The sequence below is a fragment of the Pelophylax lessonae genome (assembly GCF_965119305.1).
Source record: "Pelophylax lessonae genome assembly, chromosome: 1".
In the NCBI taxonomy this organism is placed as follows: domain Eukaryota; kingdom Metazoa; phylum Chordata; class Amphibia; order Anura; family Ranidae; genus Pelophylax; species Pelophylax lessonae.
Window position 1 is genome coordinate 235,114,276 of NC_138768.1, and position 23,608 is coordinate 235,137,883.

Below are 23,608 nucleotides of genomic sequence, written 5' to 3' on the forward strand. Positions count from 1 at the left end.
CGGACGCCGCGACTCAGATTCAGACTGGTCGTAGGCGCCCTGGCGAGACGTTTAACTCGCGGGGCCAGTCCCCGCTCAGTGGGACTATGTCGCGGCCGACCCAGAGCGGAGCTAGGGCCTGCACGCGCTCGTAGGCCGGCTGGGGTGACCACTGGATCTCAACATCCAGCCCGTCGCCCAGATACAGCATAATTGCTTGAAGATCTCACAGGAACAACTGGAGAAAAAAAGCGAACTAAAAAAAGATTTATCTCAAAAAAAGCTTGCCAGGACCAGAGATCCCAGCAAGGAACTTAGGTCCTTACTCCTGACTAGGCAGAAAAAAACTGACATCCTATAGCAGGGAGAGAGAGGATATACCCCCTGGGACTGCCCATAGGTGTGGCCAGAACTTTTTTCCTGCCTAGTGTCCTACTCCTGCAGGGGGCAGTATATCCCTACTGATATTAATCAAGAAGTCTGCGTCTGTCAATGAGCGACAGAGAAACGCAGTTAATCCTCATAAGGACACCGCAAGCAAAAAGTGCTTAGGAACCATTGTGTTTTGAACAACCCCACTGTTTCATGACAATGTTGTCAAAGTAATCGGAAAAGGGAACACCCTTGCCGCTTTGGAAGGGCCTGTGTGCGCCAAAAGGGCTCGGAGCCTCTGCGCGGCATTAGCCGCAACCTCCTTAGCCGCAAACAGTGCATCAAGCTGGCGCCTTTTCATGCGCGGCTAGAGGAGCTATCTGAGCACTCAGGGTGCGTGGATGCAGACCCAGTAGGGTCGCTCTATACTATACTAAGCTTACTTGGAAACCATAATAATCAAGGGAGGTCGCCAATTGCGATCCTGCAAAGGGGACCTCCGACCAAGGGTCCATGAATGGATCACCTACTGGACCTCACAAAAAGAACAAGGGGGTCCCCCCCTGAGGCCTCCATAGAGAACATAGTAGGAAATAGCCCCCTTAAAAGGGATCGGCCACCGTGACGCGGACGCGCAGGAAGGTTACCCTGATGGTCCCGCAGCACTACAAGGGGCAGCTGCCCCACACAATAATGGCTGCAAGGCTGTCATTAAAAAAGGAAGCGCCCCCATAACGCCACCCCTTCAAAGGGAGGCACCAAGCTAACCACATGCCCTAGCAGGCCACAAGCCACAGCCTAAACTTTTGTGTAAGCCCAGCCGCAAGTGCACGGATCCCAGCCTGGCAGCCCAAAGGAAGAGTTGGGGCTTCAACTTAACACACTGGGGCCGATCCCCAATAGAGGCACCTGACTTGGCCACAAGCTGCCGCCCAAATTCCTGCGGTTGCCAAGCTGATTGGACGTGAAACCCACGGAGCCGACCACCCAGGGGCAGCGGAGGGGAGGGCGGATGCCCATACGGGAGGCAGTTGCTTCAGCTCTCCTCACAGGGGCAGTCTCACATAGTTTCCTACAAGTAAGCCGCCGCCTACATTTTCAGGCCGGATCCGGCCGCGTGAGGCGCTGCCTGCATATGCTAAACTATCGGCTCCCCCAGCCTAACAACCGCCACAAGGAGCCCAGAGGACATCCCTGTCCTAGTCACCAACCCCCAGGGTGGCAGAGAACCCTGTTCAACCCCCCGTTGCGCACCAGGAAAACCCAGTCAGCAGCAACTCCAACCAGACCCCTCTTAAGCGCATGTTGCCAATAACCTCACCCAGAGAGGGGGCCGAGAGACCCACAGTGACCACCGAATATTTAGAGGGGCTGGGGGGGGGCAGGAAGGGAACACGGGGTTCCCATCGTCCCAGGGAGGGGCCCACGTCCACCCCAAAACCCTCCAGGAGCAGAGGGGGGACAGCTACTTACAATACCAGAAACAGGGTGGGCGCTGCTTCGGACAGACCACTGCTCCATCGTAACATGGGTGCTGTCGGCCAGTAAGAAAAACCCTGCGACTCAGGCCGAAGCCAGTTCGTATGCGCCCTCGCAAGACATTTAACTCGCAGACCAACCCCCCGTCCAGTGGGGCTATAACGTGGCGGAGCTGCGGTCTGCACACGCTCACTGGTCGGACTGGGGGGACCCCAAGGATCTAGATTATCCAGTTCTACGCCAAGTCCGACAATAGATTGTAGATCACACAGGAGCAAAAAACTGGGATTTTTGATTTACCGTAAAATCCTTTTCTCTTAAGTTCATTGACGGACGCAGTTCCCTCTGATTGATATCAGTAGGGTCATACTGCCCCTTACAGGAGAAGGACAAGAGGCAGAAAAAAAGTTCTGGCTATGCCTATGGGCAGTCCCGGAGGGTACACCCTTTATCTTCCTGCATAGGATGTCAGTTCTGTACCAAAGCAGTGTCAGAAAGTAACACCACCCCAACTCAAAATAGAGGGGCAGGTACTGCGTCCGTCAATGAACTTAAGAGAAAAGGATTTTACGGTAAGCCAAAAATCCAGTTTTCTCTATCGTTCATTGACGGACGCAGTTCTCTCTGATTCAAATCAGTAGGGACGTCCCAAAGCAGTGCCATAAAATGAAGAGTGGGAACAGCAGAAAAGAACAAGTCCTAAAGGCTAAACATAGCCGACCAGGCAACATAGAACTCATCAGAACAAAAGATGAGGCCCACCCGAAACAAACAGTAAACGCCCTTAAGGAAGGCAAAAACCCCTCCCCCTTACGGCCAAAAAGAGGCATCTGCAGATGCCAGCACATCCACCTTATAAAACGTGGTAAAGGTGTGAACAAACAACCAGGTAGTCGTCTTGCAACCTGAAGCAAAGATGCCTGTATGGCAAGAAGCCCAGGAAGTAGAAAGCGCTGAAAATAGGAAAGGTAGGACTTGACCCTTAATTAAAGAAGCTTGCACCACCGACTGTCCGATCCACCTAGAAATATTCGCTGCAGAAGCAGGCAGCCCAGTTCTTGGGCAATTCATGAGCACAAAGAGCGGACCTGACTACGGGAAGACTCAGTAGTCGCCAAGTACCCCACGAGTGCCCGAACTCTATCCAGAGTATGCAGCGCACAATACGTAGGACGAGGGGGCTCAGGACACAAGATGGTAACACAATGTCCTCGTGCACGTGAACACTAGAAACCACCTTCGGAGGGAAGGACGGATCCGGACGAAGTACCACTTGGCCCCATGAACCAACATATATATAGGGAGAACGACAGGACAATGTCGCCAGTGCTGACACCCTGCGTGCAGAGTGACAGCAACCAAGAAGGCCACCTTCTGTAAAAAGGTAGGCAGGGGATACCCTCGATACTCGCAAAAGGAGGGTCTTGAAGAACCAACTGCACCAAATCAAGGTCCCCAGTGTCGCATCCCCTGGAAAAAGTTGCGTACCACGGAATGGGCGGCCAATGGCCTGTGGAGAAAATTACCAAAGCCGAACCTGACCCTTGACAGAATTCAAGGCCAACTTTGGATCTCCCCTTTGAAGGAAGAGTGTGAGAGATTTGGTCCGATCTTATTGCTAAGTACTAGCACTGCAATTGTGAATACTGATTAACATCGCTCAGTGTGGTATCTGATCCTATTTTATTGCCAAGTACCAGCACTGCAACAGTTAACAGTAAGAAGCCCAGGGTTTCTACAGAAACCACAACGCTATTTAAACCGGCATTAGTCACCTACGCTCCTATCCCTTGATAAAGTCGCGTGTTTAGTGACGCAACGTGTCGGGAGGAGCCAGGTGACGCCACTTCCGGTTTACGGCCGTAGCCGGAAGTTCTTGTGTTTGGCACCGCATTTGCAGCTTTTCATTTACTGCTCTTCACGATCTACTTTTATGTAAGTGCATTTTTATTATTAAACTGGATTTTTACAAACATACTGCACTATGATGGCATTCATTTAAATCTCCCTATCTGAGAGATTCACATGGAATGAGAGGCAGTTAACCACTATCAGCCAGCCTGCTATCTTTGGAATGATATATAAAGGAGAAAGAGAGAGTGCATTAAGAAGCTAGAGAGTTTGGGAAAATTATCCATCTGTCCAGCCATCCCAGAGGTTATCATCGGCCCGAGTGAGATTGATCTCAGACACGCTCTTTTGAGTGTGCAGTGAGGTGAGCAGCCAGTGCACATGGTTTTGGATTGTAGCTCACAGTCACCAGACAACACGTTTTGCAAGTATTTGTTTGTTCTCACGAGGATATCACCTGATACATTTATTTGCTTTAGCCACTGTTATTTGGGAATCACTGTTTATTCACTTTATGGACTACATATTATGCTTTTTTATATATATCCATTTCTTTGATGGTATTCACGTGCATATTTATGTAATTCTTTCATCTATTTATTTTGGATTTTAATAAGAAGTATTTTGCTAATATATATATATATATATATATATATATATATATATTATTTTATTCATCTGTACACTCATTTGCACCTTTTTATCCATTTGTATCATTTTTCTGGATTTACATATCTACATCCTTTATCAACACTTTGTATACACAACATCTTGTTTGATTCATTTTTTACAGATTTGCACACATTTTAACCATATGTACCGTTCACTCACATCAGGACAGTAGAGATTACTTTGCTTACACACTTTCTCCGTATTCGATTTAGAAGATATACTTCATTCACCTTTTATCCAATCGTACAGATTTATCCATCTGTACCAATTTTTGGGACATAGATTTTTTTATATTTACATATATTTACATATATCTTTTCATCAGTTTTACATCGTGTTTTTTACCCTTTTGGATCAAGAATTTTACATGAATTAGCGCCGATTTTGTATGTATTTATTACTTGAACATCCCCCCACCCCCTAGATGGGTGAGGAAGAACCTTCAGACCGAGTAGGAGTTATCCTCAGGTGAAAAAAAAAACAAAAAACGATCTCTTGTTCGCCAGACCAGGGTCGTTTGGAACCACACGAGGAAGTCTTGAATAACTTTGCCACGTCGACTGTCCCCGGGGGAAGAGGAAACTATTTGCGAGCTGAAAGAGAGGAATCCTGTCTGCGACAAAGGCCCTTACCCTTGTTAGCCAATAAAAGAAGCACTCTTCAGCCGTGAGACCCTTACATAATGTATCCAAGGCAGCACCAAACAGGCGATCCCTCTGAAAAGGGAGATCCATTAAGACCTTCTTAGAAGTTTGATCCGCAGACCAACACTCAGGTAAAGCATACACCGGACAAGCCACCATCAAAACCAAAAAGGTGACCCATACAAAAGGAGCCTCGTCCAGCACGGCATCGCAAACAAATTTCAGCCCCTTCGCCAGCTGGTCCAACAGCTCCCCCAGGACAAGAGGGACTTGCCCCACACCAAGTTACGGCGTTGAAACTCCACCCATCAGACAGAGTCTGCGTGGCAAAGACAAACAAACACTGTTCCCAGTGCAGACTACGCCAAGGAGTACAGATCATGGGCCACAGCCTGCGCAATCCTATCCCCAAGTCCTTAAAGGACGGGGATTCCTCCGCCGGAACAATGGAAAAAAATTCACTGACACGCCTACAGGGGTTGTCCTTCACAGCATAACTCCACACACACTCTGCCACAAGCCAGTTTCGTAGCAAGCAGTGAAAAAGAAGACACAAACCAACCCCATAACAGAGGGGCGGGTGCTGCGTCTGGCAATGGACTCCAGGGAAAAAGGTTTTTACAGTAAGTTCTTACAAAAATCCATTTTTCTCTATCGTCCATTGACAGAATCAGCTCTTATGCTTCTTATACCATAGGGACGTCCCAAAGCAGTGTAGGCATAAGGGGTGGGAAGAACGCAACCAAAAAAAAAACAGGTAACGTTTTTCCAAAGGCTAAACATAGCCAACTGGGTAAGAAAGCTCAACCAGGAACCACAGGAGCTTACCCATAGAAAGCAAGTATAAACCCCTGAAAGAGAAAAATAAGTCAAAAGATGCATTCGAAGATGCCAACAAATCTACCTTGTAGAATTTTGTAAAAGTATGCACGGACGACCAAGTCGCCACCATACACACTTGAGTAAAAGAGGCCTGATGAGCAAAAGCCCAAAAGGCACTCAGCGCTCTGGTAGGACGCGATGTCACAGGGAAAGGAGGAACCTGACCCTCCAATAAAAAAGCCTGTACAACCGTCTGCCTAATCCATCTGGATATGGTCGCAGCAGATGCAGCCAAATACTTACGAGATCCCTCAGTAAGGACAAAAAAAAAAAAAAAGTGATTTCCCAAAGGACTCCGTGGCCAACCAGTAAACCCTGATCGCCCGAACCACATCCAGAGAGTGCAAGGCAAATTCCTTGGGATGCATTCAGAGAGTGAAGGCAAAACAATGTCTTTATTTAAATGGAAATCAGACACCACCGCAGGAAGAAAAAAAGGGTTAGGTCGGAGAACCACTTTATCTCTGTGGACGACCAAATAAGGCGAACGACAGGAATGCGCCGCCAACTCAGACACTCTGCGAGCAGAAGTAATAGCCACCAAAAAGGCAACCGTCTGATATAGCAAAGGCAGAGATATGTCCCTATATTCTCAAAGAGGATTTTGAAGAATAGACCAAACCAAAGTCAATTCCCACGGAAGCAAGGGGGATCGTCATGGAGGAGCCAAATGACACACCCCTTGAAGAAAGGTGCGAATCAAGGTATTAGCAGCCAACGGGCGTTGGAAGTACATCGCCAAAGCCGACACTTGGCCCTTGATCATGCCCAAGGCCAACCATTGCTCAACTCTTTTCTGCAAAAGGCAAGGGTGTAATTATTGCGATTCACACCATGAAATATACATCTTCCACGTGGAAAGATAAATCTTTCTGGAAGTCTAGCCCTCAGCAGGGTAGGAAGCACAGACTCAGAGAAACCACTGTGAAAAACAAATTTAAACCCGCGCTACAAATTGTGACTGAATAAATATTGTGTATGAAAATGAAAATTAGAAATAAAATTATGTAAAGGTGCGTGCAGCTGCTGCAGACACAAAGTAAATCTTAGGAAAATGTTACAAATCAAATTTATGCAGCGCTAGCATCAGTGTTGTAGTTCAAGTGAAAATATATAAACATTCAATTTATCACACTCAAAATTTTACAAAATAAAGTGCTCAAGTGCTGTGAATTATCAGAAATGTCCAAATAAACAATAAATGCCAAGTGCATATAAAAAGTCTATTAATGTGATCCAAAATAAGGTGCTGGAGTGCCAAATATATAAGGTGCTTCAAAGTGATAAGGTGCCCCTCTCGATTCCCCACTCACCAAATTGCCAATGTATAAAGACCTTGTAAGATATTGCACAGTAGCCCTTATGCCAGGATCTTTAGGGAACTTGCTCCAATATGACCTCCGATATATATAAGGGTCCGCTTCCGCTGGCAGCAAGACCGCCTTCAGCTTCTTCACCTTGGTCTCCGGGCTGACTTTATCTTCATGCTGTGGAGGCAGAAGGTACGATCTGAAGGTAGGTTTAGCTTGCTTCATGACAAATAGAGATCAGACAAATCTCTATTGCTCTGAATACCAGAACATCGATCGTTAAAGAAGACCACTCTGTCGACCAGACTCCATGGGCACAGGGGTCGTCCAGCACCATGCCCCAGCCCGTCAGGCTGGCATCCGTGGTAACTACCGTCCACAGCAGCGGTAGAAAGGACTTACCCTGACTCAGTGCAGGCAACTGAAGCCATCAAGAGAGCGTTGACCTTGTGAGTCGGCTCAAAAAGTATCATCCTGTCTAAGGACTTTAGATCCTTGTTCCAATTGATCTGCTTCTGCAGAGGCCTGGAATGAAACTGAGCGAATGGGACCGCCACGAAGCTTGACACCATCAGACTCAGGGCTCTCATGTATGTCCAGCAGCAAAATCGGATCTTCCCTGCAACTCCTGAAGTTTTTCCCCGGGAAGAAAGACCCTCGCCACGGAGGAGTCCAGAGTTAGTCACAGGTAATCCAGTCGCAACGACAAAGTCAGTGCAGATTTGGAGTTGATGATCCACCCAAACTCTTTAAGGGTCTGAACCATGATTGACAGCTGGCCCAACAAGGCTGGGTGAGAGTTTGCTATCAACAGGAGATCGTCCAGATATCCTAGGATCGCAATCTCTTTTTCGCAGCAATGCCAACACCAGGGCCAAAACCTTGGTAAAGACTCAGAGCGGAGGCGAGACCAAAGGGTAACTCCGCAAACTGAAAGTGCTCCGCCACCGCAAAACGGAGATACTTCTGGTGTCCCCCGTATATAAGGATGTATAGATATGCTTCTTTGATGTCAATGGAGGCTAAAAAATCCCCCTGATCTAAAGACGCTACTACTAACCGAATGGATTCCATCGTAAACAACTGCACCCTTACAAAGCGGTTCAGAGACTTGAGGTCCAAATTAGGACGCACCTTGCCTCTTTCCTGGGCACCGTAAACAGGTTAAAAAAAAAAAAAAAAAACCTTGAAAATCGGTCCTGCGAGGGACCACACACAATGACCTCTTGTGCGAGGAGGTCCTGCGTTGCCTGCCTGAGATCCTTCAAGCGATGTGGAGATTTGAGGGAAACAATCTGTCTGCTGGCCGAGACCGAAATTTGAACCTGTACCCGGAACTAATCGGTTTGTGAACCCATTTGTCCCAGATCAAGGACATCCAGGGTTCCTGAAAGAAACGCAGATGTCCCCCCCCCCCCCCACCCCAGAAAATGGGTGAGGGCGCCCCTTCATGCAGAAGAGGATTTGTCTGCCGAGCCGGACTGACTGGTCATTGGGCTTACCCGACCAGGCCTTTTTGCTCCCACCAGAGGCCCTGAACGGTTTACCTTTCTCTTGTGTCCCTGAGACACAAAAAAAAAACGCCTTTAGAGGATAGGGGGAGAAGAGTACTCTTCCCCCCCCCATTAAGCCTTTTATCAACTCATCCAAGAAGTCTCCAATTGCTCGCTCAGAAAGGGGAGATCTGTTAAGGCCTACTGGAAGCCTGATCAGCCAGCCTACCAGCTTGTATTTCACACCATGCGGAGTATGGCAATTCCTTCTGCTGACCCTCTGGCAACCAGAAGGGCCGCGTCCAAGGACGCATCACAAAGAAACACCAGGGCCTGGGCCATCTGGTCCATGAGTCCAATCAAGGTCGGGGGGACTACTTCAGTGTTCAAGATACCCCGTAAGCACTTTAACCCATACTGTTACCGTCTGTGAAACCAGAACGGACACCAAGATCGGTTTTTGTACCGAAACCACCAAAACATGGAGGTGGTGAGAAAGGGATTCCACCCATCTGTCAACCAGGTCCTTGAAGGAATCTTCCACGGGTACCACACTAGATTTGTTAAACCTGGAAACAGGGTGGTCCACCTAGGTGGCACCGTCCACCGGTTCGAGACAGAGTCAGCAAAGGGATAACCGCGTTTAAAGCGCTTAGGCACCCGCCATTGTCCATTCACAATATCATGGAATTCCTCGGGACAAGGAAACACCTGACCCGATTTCTGGACTATGCAAGAGCCAAAAGTACGCGCGTTCCTGACTGTGTGGGCTCATCAGTTAACTGTAAAGTTTCCCTTACTGAACAAATCAGTGCTTCAACCATAGCGCGTTCCCGCACTGCGGCTGAGGAGGACAGGTCCTCTTTGCCATCAGAATGAGAGGACAGGAATTCCGCAGGGAGGGGGTTGTCCGTGGCGACGATATCAGTCTCTGAGTCAGAAGACAGAGAAGGCAAAGGCCGCTTCTGGTTTGCAACATGTTTCATGAGAAGAGCAAACTTTGATGCCAGACTTTGCAATGCTGCAGAAAAGACATTATGGACTGCGAGCCGGACGTACCGGCAGTCGCACTGAGGGGGGTCTGATGGAGAATTTACCACCTGGGACTCCATTTTGCAATGTGACAAAAAACGTGTACTGCCCTTTTAAATTTGTTACATAGTTACATAGTGAGGTTGAAAAAAGACATCAGTCCATCCAGTTCAACCTATGATGTGTGTGTGTGTGTCTACTGTTAACCACACATTGTATACCGCTGTATGTTGTGGTCTTTAAGGTGCCCATCTAATAGTTTTTTGAAACTATCAATGCTCCCTGCTGATACAACTGTTTGCGGAAGAGAATTCCACATCCTTACTGCTCTTACAGTGAAGAACCCCCTGCGTATTTTAAGGTTAAACCGCCTTTCCTCTAGTTTTAGTGAGTGGCCACGCGTCTTATTGTATTTCCTTTCTCCGAATAGGTTTTTCCATATGCTAGGGTTTCCAGTACAATATTTGTACATTGATGTCATATCCCCCCTCAATCGTCTCTTCTCCAGAGAATAAATTCAGTGCTTGTAGTCTTTCCTCATAGCTGATGTCCTCCATTCCACAAATTATATTTGTTGCCCTTCTCTGGACTTTCTCCAGTTCCAGCACATCCTTCCTGAGGACCGGTGCCCAGAACTGGACAGCATACTCCAGCTGTGGCTGGACCAGAGTATTGTATAGTGGGAGAATAATCTCTTTATTTCTGGAGTGAATCCCCTTTTTTATACATCCCAGTATTCTGTTGGCTTTGCTTGCAGCGGCTTGGCATTGCATGCCACTGCCAAGCCTGTTGTCTACCAGTACCCCCAGGTCCTTTTCCATCCTAGACTCACCCAGAGGCCCCCCCCCCCCCCCAGTGAGTAGCTTGCTTTCTGATTTCTGGCACCCAGGTGCATTACTTTACATTTTTCAACATTGAACCTCATCTGCCATGTAGTTGCCCACCCCATAATTTTTTTCAGGTCCGCTTGTAAGGTTTCCACATCCTGCCCAGAAGATATTGGCATGCTTAGTTTAGTATCATCCGCAAATACTGAGATTTTGCTCGATATCCCCTCCTCTAGATCATTTATGAATAAATTAAACAGGATTGGCCCCAGGACAGAACCCTGGGGGACCCCGCTTTCCACACCCGCCCAATCTGAGTACTCCCCATTAATCACCACCCTTTGCAACCGCCCCTGGAGCCAGTTCTCTATCCAGGTACTCACCTTATGGTCCATACCTACCTTCCTTAGTTTGAACAGTAAGCGTTTGTGGGGAACGGTGGCAAAGGCCTTTGCGAAGTCCAGGTATACCACATCCACAGGCTTACCTTTATCTAGGTGGCAGCTCACTTCATCATAGAAGGTTAATAGATTGGTTTGTCAAGAACTATTTTTCATGAATCCACGCTGATTACTACTGATAATACCGTTTTCATTACTAAAGTCTTGTATGTGGTCCCTTAACATCCCCTACAAAATCTTGCAGACTACTGATGTTAGGCTGACCGGCCTATAGTTACCCGGGATATATCTCGGCCCCTTTTTAAATATTGGTACCACGTTGGCTTTTTTCCAATCAGCTGGCACCATACCATCTGTAAACTATCCTTAAGATCAAGAATAATGGTCTGGCAATCACCTGGCTGAGCTCTTTAAGAACCCTCTGATGCAAGCCATCCGGTCCCGGTGATTTATTTATGTTACGTTTCTTTAGTTTAGTTATAAGTCTATCTTCTGTTAGCCATGGAGGTATTTCCTGAGGTGTGTTGTTTAGTTTGGCCTTACAAGCTGGGTTAGTGTAGCCCACCGATTCTTTTGTGAAGACTGAAGAGAAGAATTTATTTAACACTACCGCTTTTTCCCTGACCTCTGTGGCCAAAACTCCCTTATCGTCTTTTATGGGGCCAATGTGTTCTGGCCTCGCTTTCTTACTGTTTATATACTTAAAGAATTTCTTGGGGTTCTTTTTACTCTCTTCCGCTATAGGTCTCTCGTGTTCTATTTTAGCTGCCCTGATTTCATCTTTACATTTCTTATTACACTCTTTGTAATACTTGAATGCTGCCAATGACCCCTCAGTCTTGTATTTTTTGAAGGCCTTTCCTTTAGCATTAATATGCATTTTTATGTTGGAGTTTAGCCACCCAGGGTTTAGTTTTGCTCTTTTAAATTGATTTCCCTTTGGAATGCACTGGTCAATCCCTTTGTTAAGTATGCTTTTGAAGCACTCCCACTTTTTTTTGGAAGCATAAGAGCTGCGTCTGTCAATGGACGATAGAGAAATATATTTTTTCACTTAATTTATTGCATCCACTGGCCACATATGGGGTATGCCCCATGGCCCTGTACATAAGCTTTTTTTTCCCTTTCCAAGATTGTGGAATACTCCTTGTAAATTTTTGTACAGGTATTTTTGTAGAGACGGATGCCCAGAGCCAGTGAGTACATGGCTCAGTTTGGTAGGGGGTGGATGTAGCACCCTCTCAGGTAGGTGCTAGAGAGAGTATAGTTTTGAATACTGTCTGGTAGGCAGAGAACTAATACAGATGTATTACCTGCAATCCCTCTGGTAAGCAGAGTGCAGGATCTAGTAGTGAGGTCTGCTAAATGTGCTCAGGTGTAACTTAGTCTGTCTGCAGAGTGTTTCACACTGGTCCAATAGGGAGGCATATAAAACAGTGGGAGGAAACCTGAAGAATGAGTGCATAGGCATCTATTACAGCCCTGGTGATTTGGCAGAGGAAAGTGCCTCGGTGCATGCTGGGATACTGTATAAAAGCAAGAACTTGTGCTCGGGGTCTTTCGTCTGGATAGCGAAGTCCCAGAGGGAGGGGGCGGCGGCCTCCTCCTCTGTAGAGGTGGCATGCGGCCTCAGGTAGTAGACCTTAGGGCCTAGAGAGCTAGAAAGGAACTAAACCCGGAGGTCCTGTGGAGCTGACTGGGAGGGGAGACACTGAAGGATCGGATTCTGCAATACAATGAGAATAGATCTGTGTCAAGGGGCCTGACCTGAGGGGGGCCACCCCTGAAGCTAGAAGAATCAGTGGACGGGTGTCAGTAAAAAGGATGCTAGAGAGTATCCTGAAGAGAATGTAGATCACCAAGTCTATTGCTGGAGAGAAAGAGCAAGGAAACTTAACCCTTTCCAAACATGGGGCAGTATTGTTTAAGCAGTGTGACTGCTTCCACATGCAACCTGGTGAGGCCAAGTGAGAGTTGTCCTTATCCAATGTACATAGTTTCAGTTGGAGTATCCCACTATTCCCTTCTCCCATCCAAGATCCACAATAAGTACTAAAAACCAACACCCCTGGACTGTTTATTGAGCAACGAGCCATTGGGAGTAAGGATGAATGTGTGAACTGTACCCCAAGTGACTGTGTGCTAGTAATCAGAGGAGGCCAAACAAGTTATCATACAGGAAGCCCTATGGGGACAGTGCTACATTTTATTAAGGAAAAATACTACTAAACATTTTCTATATAAAAATGAGGAAAATTGATGGGTTTACTTACATCTGTATCTGTCATACACCCAACAACAGCCATTGCCTTTGCTTCCCATGCAGTTTCAAACAGTGATGCAGAGCGAGAACTGCAATGCTCCAACATATCCTAAAATACAAATACATAAAACAAATATATGTGGATTTCAGAAACTCCACTCCAAAATATTTTTAGGTTTGTGTTCATGGTTTACAGGTGGATATCAAAAATCAAGAAAGTGCAGCAGAGAAAATCTTTCTACTGTGACTTTTCTTCCCAATGCCTACTTGTCACTCAGGACCAGGCATTGCTGACATCATCAAGCCAGCACTGCATGATTTAAATGGAGTGCCACCTCTGCCCACTCCTACTGACTTTAAAGGGCACCCTACCCAAACAGGATATGATATAGCACTTCCCGCAGATGCCTGATCACATTTGGCTACACAGTGGAATCTCGTGGCAAGTGACATCATCAGGATTTCGCAAACTACTTTTCAAACCCACCAAATTAGATGTCTGACATCTTTATGTCAGACAGGCAACTAACGTTTTAAAGGGGAGATAACAATGGCAAAATTTGTCTGATAACTATTTTCCTTTAACATTCACATTGTGCTATCTTGAAATGCAGGTTTTGGAAAGAAAGATTTCTTTTTTTTTTTTACATTTGCCAGCAAACTGCATCATGAGGCCCAGACTGGCCCTAGGGCAAACTGAGCATTTGCCTGGTGGGCTGGGGGGCCACATGTCCCAACAAGAGCGGCCTGTTGATGATTGGGCTGCACAGCAGGAGCTCTGGACAGGGCAAGCACAGACCGTGGTCGCGGCTCACCTCCAACTATGCGGTCCTGCCTGCGTCTCCTCTCCCTGCTCTCCCACTCTGCAGAGGGCGTGAGGAGCTGGAGATCTGAAGATAGAGCAGGAGTCTTTTCATATTAACAAGCAGGTAACCGCCCGCTTGTTAATATAATTCAGATCTACAGCTCCTCCCACCCCCTGATAGGATGACACCAGCAGGGCGGGAGACCCTGGAGAGGACATACAGGCTGAATCTTGCCTCTGCCCTATTGAATGTAGGGCTGTGCAGGGGAGGTGAAGAAAAAAGGGTGCATTGTAATTACAAAGAAAAAAGGGGGGGGGGTTCATGACTGCAAGGGGCACTGTGATTGCTAGGGGGCACGGTAATGTAAAGGGGCACTGTAATTGCTAGGGGACTGCACTATAACCGTTACAGTGCCCTTTCACAGTACAGTCCCCTTAATATCACAGTGCCCCTTTACATTATAGTGTGGGGGACTGACTCTGAATATCGCACACATCCCTCCCCCCTCCCAATCCCAAAAGCTTTCTCACATCTCACCTACCTAACCAGGCTCTAGTACCACCTGGCAGTGTGGGCGGCTCTGCCTCTCTCTCTCTCACTTGGTCGGCATCTGTGCATGTGGGCATAGATGGGAATCCCAATGCAGCTTACCACATGATGCCCCAACCCACACTGCAGCTGCATTTTCCTTGTCCTTGCCATGAGTGGAGGGCAGGCTGGAGTATACAAAGTGCCGCCAAGAGGAAAGTTGTCCTTATAAACACACAAGCTTTCTAGGTCTACAAGTGACAGTGGTAAGCGGGGAACAGAGGGCAAAAAATGGAGGCGTGGAACGAAGTTCCATCACATTCTAGTTGAAAAAAAGCAGGCCGGATTCAGGCTGTATGTTTGACACCTGTAGGCTAGGAGAAATTATTAAGCACTTCACAATCATTTGAATTACCTTGATGTACTGAAGTAAAAGTTCTTCTTCATTTAGGTTATGCTGATGCATATAGGGCCTAATAACCTTTTCTAAAGTGGATGGAATAAGCTCAGGAGCCAAGACTTTATCCAACATACGGAATACAATTGTAGTTGTGGTCTCCTAAAATGTCAAGAGAAGTATCAAAGATCACAGAAAGTAAAAAACTGCAACACCAGTTTCTGAAACTACTAGAGACATACAACTTACCTTTTCAAAATCAGAAAGGGCAAGCCTGCAGTTATATTTCCTATATAGTTCCACCAACTCCTGGAGGCTGTTAACAAGCTTCATCAACTGCTGAACTTCCTCAAAGTCACAGTCTTCTTTCTTCAATTAAAAAAAAAAAAAAAACCTCTAATTTTATGCTTGTTTTAGAGAAATGTTATTGTTTTCAATCAACAAGGTAAGATACAATGCAATAAGGGACTGTTCACACTGCCCACACCTAAACCGGAGCAGCTTAGTGTGCTGGCAGCTGTCCGTTTCAGCTGCAGGAGCCTGACACAGGTGGCATGGCAGTGTGATGCAACTTTCAGCTCATCACGCAGTTCTTTTTATGTGGAAATTTTATCTGAAGTGCACAGTGCATTGTGCTGCGATAAAATGCAGCATGTCCGCATTTAAACACAGCTTATTGCACCACACCTCTGGGCTGCATTGCAGTGTGGAGGGGATATGCAAAAAATAGAATTTTTGTAAGAACTTACTGTGAGTCCTCTGACAGATGCAGCCACTTCATAGTTTCCTCAAATGGGTAATGCGCCCTCTACAGGAGTAGGAATAGGCAGTGAAACTCATCCAAAAACATTTCACTATACACACCCTTATGGGCTGTCCCTTCAGACATTACCCCAGAAACATTGTGCTTACTAATCAGTTTCGTAGCAAGCAGTGAAGAAAAAGACAACCAACCCAAAAATAGAGGGGCGGGGGCTGCGTCTGTCAGAGGACTCAGAGAAAAGAAGTTCTTACAAAAATTCAATTTTCTCTTACGTCCTCTGACAGACGCAGCCACTTCATAGTTTCCTCACAAATGAGACATCCCAAAAAAGTGTAGGCATGAGGGGTGGGAAGAAACGCAACCAACAAACAGCAACGATCCATCAAGGCCAGAAAAAAAAAAACATAGCCAACAGGGCAACAGAAGCTCAACCAACAGGAGCTAACCCAAAAACAAAAAATCACCCCAGTGAAGAGAAAACCACATCTCTTCAGCAAACTGCAGCCTGCAAGACTTAGCGGCCAAAGGAAACATCCGAAGATGCCATCAAATCAATCTTGTAGAATTTTATAAAAGTGTGCACAGATGACTAGGTCGCCGCTGCATACACCTGAGCCACAGAAGCCTGATGGCGAAAAGCCCAAGAGGCACTCAGCTCTAGTAGAATGTGCCCTCACCGGGAAAGGAGGTACCTGACCTTGTAGTGAATAGGCATGAACAATAATCTGCCTGATCCACTTGGAAATGGTTGCAGCGGAGGCAGCCGAACCCTTACGAGGTCCCTCAGGAAGGACAACTAGGAAATCAGATGTCCAAAAAGATTCCGTGGCCGACAGGTAAACCCTGATCGTCCGAACCACATCCAACGAATGCAAAGCAAATTCCAAGGAATGCCTGGGCTTCGCACAAAGCGAAGGCAAAACAACACCTTCAATGAGGCAGAAGGAAGACAACACCCTCAGGGGGGGAAAGATTGGTTGGGCCGCAGAACAACCTTATCCCTATGAATGGCCAGAAAAGGGGAACGGCAAGACAGATCCGCCAACTCAGACACCCTGTGAGCAGAGGTGATAGCCACCAGAAAGCCAACCTTCTGGGACAGCAAAGGCAGAGAGACATCTCTGACAAATTCAAAGGGAGGTCGTAGCCGAACGGACAAAACCAAAGTCAGATCCCACAGAGGTAAAGGGAATCCCCTCGGCGGAGCCAAATGACGCACCCCTTGAAAAAAAGTGCGAACAAAGGTGCGAATTAAGGAGTTAGTCGCCAAGGGCCGTTTGGAAGTAAAAGGCTAAGGCCGACACCTGACCTTTTACAGAGCAAAAAGCCAAACGTTGCTCCACTCCTTTCTGCAGAAAGCTAAAACCCTCGCCACTGAAAGGAGCGAGAATGCATCCCCCGGGACACACACCAGGCAACATACACCATCCAGGCATGAAGATAAGTCGTCCTGGAAGTAGCCTTCCTAGCCCTTAACAAGGTAGGAATCACAGCACCAGAGAGAACTCTGTCTCTCAACACCTGGCATTTAACAGCCACGCTGTTTAAGCCAGAGACCGCAAAGCAGGCCCTCGAGACAGCAGATCTTCTCAGAGGCAGCCGCCAGGGAAACATGACAACCATCTCTACAAGGTGTCTGCATACAAAGACCGGCGAGGCCTGTCTGGGACCACCAGATCACTGGAACGTGAACCGCGGAGAGAGCCGGAACGTGTGCTTCAGAAGACAGAACTTCAGCCACCTCCCTGGCAGCCCGGGCACTCCTGGGGCCCCCTTGATGACCGATGAAAGCCACAGCCGTGGCAGTGTCGGACTGCACCTGAAACAAGAGACAGCCGAGGTGTCCAATATAGCAGGTAGAGCTGGAATGCCTTGAGTTCCAGGACACGGAGCGGTAAGGGAGTGATCAACAGATCGCCCAACAGGATCGGGTGAAAACCCGCTCAACAGAAAATCGTCCAGATACACGAGAATCGCAATCCCTTTGTGCAGGAACAAGTCTAACACCCCGGTCAAAACCTTGTGAAGCCTCATGATTCCTGGGCACCGGAACAGGGATGAATAAAAAAAACCAAAACCTTTCCTGCTGAGGAACCAGCACCACCACTCCCTGCGCAAGTGGAGCCTGCACCGCCACCCTGGGATCCCACAAATGATCTGGAGATAAACTGAGACATGGTGGAAAGAACCAGTCTGCCGGGCGAGACCAAAATACAGTCTGGAACCCTGAACTAATTAGTTTGTGAACCCATGAGTCCTGAACCAGAGATGCCCAGGGTTCCGGAAGGCAACGCAGACGTCCCCCCACCCCCGAAACGGGTGAGGGTGACCCTTCAGGCAGAGGAGGATTCGTCCGTCGAACCGGACTGCCTAGTCTCTGGCTCATCTGACCAAGCCTTCTTGTCCTCTCCAGAAACTCTGAACGGTGTTCCTTTTTCTGGCGGCCCTGAGGCACAAATAAGCCCCCGGCGAGCCTTGAAAGAAGGTACCTCGGGGTACCTTATCGTTCCCAAACTGGGTGAGAAGAGTACTCTTACCCATAGTTAGACCCTTGATTAACTCATCCAAGGAGTCACCAAAAACGCAAGATCAGACACGGCCCTCTTAGAAGCCTGATCCGCCGACCAGCTCTTCAGCCACACCATGCGGCGAAAGGCAATCCCCACCGCAGACACTCTAGCGACCAGGGGAGCCTTGTCCAGGGCCGCATCACACAGATAGACCATGGCCTGAGTCATCTGGTCCGTGAGTTCAATGAGAGTTGGAGGAACCGACTCAGCCAGCAAATTGCTTTTTAGTTGCACCTTAATCCATTCTGCAACCATCTGAGAAACCAGTACGGAGGCGAACAGAGGCTTGAGAAGCTAGTCGATCACCAAGTGTAGGTGGCGGGAAAGCGATTCCATGCGCCTGTCCACTGGGTCCTTAAAGACCGGGGAGTTTTCCACGGGCTCCCCCGTGGACTTATTCAACCGGGACACAGCGTGGTCCCCCTTAGGGGACACTGTCCAGCGATTGGAAACTGAGTCTGCAATGGGTTAACGCCGCTAAAAGCGTTTGGGCACCGCCAGCACATGCTTAAAGCGCCATCGCTCGTTCACAATATCATGAAACTCCTCGGGCCAAGGGAAAACCTGTCCCTACTTTGGGCTTTGCGGGAGCCGAAGACAACCCACTTTCCTGACTGTGTGGGCTCATTATCAATTCGCAAAGTCTCCCTGACTGAGCGAATCAGTGCTTCTACCAGAGAGCGTTCCCGCACTGCCACTGAGGAGGACTCATCCTCCTTGCCGTCTGAGTGTGAGGACAGGGATCCCTCAGGGAGGGCAGTGTCCATGGCAACCACATTAGGCTCTGAATCAGAAGATTAAGAGGGCATCTGCATTTTTGAATAGCAACTTGTGACATGACAAGATCTACTTTGGATGCAAAAGTATCTATGGCTGCAGAGAGGGAGGCTAGGAAAGGCGATCCGGACGTCCCGGATGCACAAACAAGATCAGTAGGGAAATTTTCATTCTGGGACTCCATATAGGCAATTTTACAAAAAAAAGGAACACTGGCCCTTTAAATCCGCGATTGAGGTCCGCACCGCTACATCGCGCTACCGCTGGAGTCCCCCTTTAGCTAGCAGGTACACTGATAGTAGCCAAATGTGTCTGAAGAATGCCCAAAAAGAACCAAAGACCCCTTTTACTGTGCCAGAGAACTGAATTGGCTACCACTCTCCACGCTGTCTGCAGCAAGTGAAAAATGCCAGGAGGAAGTGACCAATCATCACTAGAGGGCGAAACCCCTCTGAGCCACAATAACATGGTGCCAAAGAAAAGAATAGGAAAAGCACAGGGAAAATGGCCGCTGCCCATACAGCGCGGCCTGCCTACATTCAAGATGGCACCCAAAAACGGTGCCTACACACAGCAAGGCAGAAAATAGCTGCTGCCCTTCCAATGATGCAGCCTGGCTGCCCACACCCAAAATGGCGGCCGTAAACGGTGCCAGCAATCAGGAGCCCGGGGGAACAAGGCCACCGTGGGAATCCACCACAGGGAACCCCCTAGGACAAGGTAGTAGCTATGCAACCCCCCCCCCCCCCCCCCAGGCATTAGACCCTGCTATAGCGCCCCCATCGGGAGCAAGGAGGGCAGGACCTGTCCTGACAGGCCCGGGGGTATCTTACAGAGACCGCACAGCTCTGCCATCCCAAGGAGTGGGCCCAGTTCTTCCCACAGATGACTGTCCCAGGGACAAAGGGGGTTGTATCACTCACCATACCATGGAGCGCGGGCTCTGCTCCGAGGCAGCTCACCTCCCACCCTGAGTGGGGGTGCTGCCCGCCAAGAAGGGTACGCTGCACTCAGGGCGTTCCAGGGTGATACGTCCCAGCGAAAACCTCTGTTCGCAGGCCCGTCCCCATCCGTCGGGGCACCGCCATGGCGAGGCCTGGGCAGACTACAACCTGCTTAAACTCGTTGGCCAGGCTGGGAGACCATAAGGAATTAGATTATCCAGTGTGAAACCCCAGCCCGGCTGTTGCTTGTAGATCACCAGGAGGATCCCCCTGACACTAGCTAGCGGTAGTGAGTAAAGAAAAATAAACATTTCTCAAATAAAATAAAAAACTGAGACCGGAGTCCCAGCAGGGAAACCTAGGTCCTTCTCCTAACACTAGGCAGCAAGAAACTGATTAGTAAGCACGATGTGTCTGGGGTAATGTCTGAAGGGACAGCCCCTAAGGGTGTGTCTAGTAAAACGTTTTTCTTTAAGTTTCACTGCCTAGTCTTACTCCTGTAGAGGGCACATCACCCATTTGTGAGGAAACTATGAAGTAGCTGCGTCTGTCAGAGGACGTAAGAGAAAACGGAATTTTTGTAAAATCTTACCATAAAATTCCTTTCTCTGAGTCCTCCGACAGTCGCCGCCACTTCATAATCATCACTAATGGGGTATTGACCTTTTCTCCGTAGGAGTAGCTAGGAAACAAGATTTGTTAATATAAAAGCTTTTAGCATATCACACCCCTAGGGGGCGGTCCCCTCAGTCAATACATCCCTGCTTCCTGCATTCTCAACTCAGTTTCAGTAGCATAGCAGTAGAGTACAAAAACAAACCCCAAAGAGGGGCAGGGGCGGCGACTGTCGGAGGACTCAGAGAAAGGAATTTTACGGTAAGATTTTACAAAAATTCAGTTTTCTCTTACGTACTCCGACAGTCGCCGCCACTTCATAATCATCACTAATGGGGACGTCCCAGAGCAGTGTAGACATGAGGGGTGGGAAAAACGCAGCCGCGCCTAAAGCAACGCAGTACCCACATCAGAGAAAGGAACCTTACCGAGTAAGAGAACCAACTGGACAACAGGAAAAAACGTGCTCAACAGGAGCAACAACCCAGGAAAGAACAAGTAACCCTGGGGTAAAACACCCCAACAGCCAAGGGCCCAAACAAGGGACCCTAAGGCACTGCCGCACTAAGAACTTTACGGCCAAAGGAAGCACCTGCCGATGCCTGAACATCCACCTTGTAAAATTTCAAAAAGGTGTGAACGGACGACCAAGTCGCCGCCTTACACACCTGGGTCACAGAAGCCTGAAGACGATAGGCCCAAGACGTACTCAGAGACTTAGTAGAGTGCGCCTTCACAGGGAAAGGAGGAACCTTCCCCTTCAAAGCATAGGCCTGCACAATGGTCTGTCTGATCCATTTGGCGATGGTCGCAGCCGACACTGCCATGCCCTTCCGAGGTCCCTCAGGAAGGACAAACAGAGAATCCGACTTGCGAAAGGATTTTGTCGATGACAGGTAAACCCTGATCGCCCGAACCACATCCAAGGAATGCAAAGCCACCTCCTTTGGATGCTTAGGCTTCGCGCAAAGCGAAGGCAAGACAATGTCCTCATTGAGGTGAAATTCCGAGATCCTCTTCGGAAGAAAAGAAGGGTTAGGTCGTAAGACCACCTTATCTAAATGAATCACTAAGTAGGGAGAGCTGCAGGACAAGGCCGCCAGCTCCGACACCCTACGAGCCGAAGTGATCGCTACCAAAAAGGCAACCTTCTTGGACAACAGAGACAACGAAATCTCCCTGATCTTCTCAAAGGGAGCATGCTGTAACACGGACAGAACAAGGTTCAAGTCCCATGGAGGTAAAGGATCCCTCCGAGGAGGGGCCAAGTGCCGCACCCCTTGAACAAAGGTGCTAACCAAAGAATTAGACGCCACAGGGCGTTGAAAGAGAACAGCAAGCGCAGAAAACTGACCCTTAATCGTGGCCAACGCCAAACGCTGGTCCACGCCCGTTTGAAGGAAGGCCAACACTCTCGATACCGAGTATGAGCGAGGAGAGTACCCCCTGGACTCACACCAGGCAAAATACGCCATGTGAACGCCATCGCAGAAGGCGCTGTTCTTTGCCCTGAGACCCAACATGCCCACGTCACTGTGTTGCCAAAAGAGGGGAAAAATCCCTCTCTCTGTCCCAGTTAGCGCCCCATTTCCCTACTGAACATAGATGCCAAGCTATACGCCAAGGTCATTGCCAATAGATTGTTCCCTCTCCTTCCCGCCTGTATCGCCAATAGCCAAACTGGCTTTGTCCCCTTTACATGGCAATCTCACTCCCTCAAGTATTTAGGGGTTCACATTACCGATCTCGTAGACGATATGGCCCGGGTGGCCCGGGTTAATTTCATACCCTTACTCAATTCGATCAGAGCTAACCCCTCGAAATGGCAACATCTGGCCACCTCGTGGATAGGCCAGGTGAATGTTGTTAAAATGAATGTGCTGCCCAGGGTGTTCTTCATGTTCCAAATGCTTCCGTTTAATGTTCCTAGTAACTTCGTTCAGATACTGAACTCATTGGTTAGGATGTATGTGTGGCGCCGCTCACAACCCCAGGTGGCGTTCTCGCCCCTTTTGCGGGTCAAAAGCCGGGGTGGGTTGGCGGTGCCCAACTTTGAGAGGTACCTAACTGCTGCCTCCCTGGTGCGGATAGCCGACTGGAAGCACTACTCTGGTGTGAAACTGTGGGTCCAGCTGGAGCAGGATATGGCAGCTGCCCCCCTGTTTACACAGCTCTGGAATCCCCCGTCGGCTCGAAACCTTGCTGACACTGTTTCGCCTCTCACTAGTTCGGTTTTCCGTGTCTGGGACGTGCTTCACAAAGCTCATAAGATCCCGTATAACTCCCCACTTATGCCGATCTTGGGCCATTGCTATTTCCTACCGGGTTTCCATGACCCCTCCTTCTCTTCATGGCTCCCTCAGGCAGCAGATATTCTTCTCCATCATATCACCACAACTGGGGGGATGTTGCCATTCGCCAAACTATGTCGCTCTGCACCCACGACATTCATGGATTACTGGAAGTACCACCAGCTACAGCAGTTTGTGAAAGCTCTTTCCCATCCCCTGCTCCATCTACAAACTTTGAATCCTATTGAACAAATCTTGTCCCTTGTGAAACCCCGTAAAGGACTGCTATCCCAGTTCTATAAAGCCTTGGACGCATAGCTTCCCAACCCCACTCCCTCTTTCCTGAAACAGTGGGAATCGGACTTCCAGTGCCCCCTCTCTCCAGCACAGGAAAAAGTTATTCTTCAGCTATCTCACACCTCGGCAGTCTCCGTCAGGACAGCTGAGGCTAACTACAAATTACTGACACGTTGGCACTACTCCCCCGCTAAATTGCACAGGATGCTCCCAACCTTGTCGGACAAGTGCTGGAGAGGCTGTGAGCTCAGAGCCACGCATGCACACATCTGGTGGACGTGCCCTGTCATTCGCCCCTTTTGGATGACTGTTCTGTCACTCATCAAAGAAATTCAGGGATCTCCTCTTCCTATGGACCCGTGGACTGTGCGGTTTCACGACACCAAAACACACCCGGCTCAATATCGTAAATCCA

The 23,608-nt window shown here is 48.4% G+C and overlaps 1 protein-coding gene across 1 annotated transcript in view; it reads right to left on the minus strand.

Annotated features, from left to right (window-relative positions):
- Window positions 1-23,608, minus strand: part of KNTC1 (kinetochore associated 1) — a 792,142-nt gene that overhangs the window by 413,705 nt on the left and 354,829 nt on the right. Inside the window, exons 25-27 of the mRNA XM_082256649.1 lie at window positions 15,186-15,305; window positions 14,955-15,098; window positions 13,216-13,314 (exon numbers count right to left, since the gene is read on the minus strand). Coding sequence (XP_082112775.1) covers window positions 13,216-13,314; window positions 14,955-15,098; window positions 15,186-15,305 — 363 coding nt within the window. The remainder of the gene's footprint in view (window positions 1-13,215; window positions 13,315-14,954; window positions 15,099-15,185; window positions 15,306-23,608) is intronic.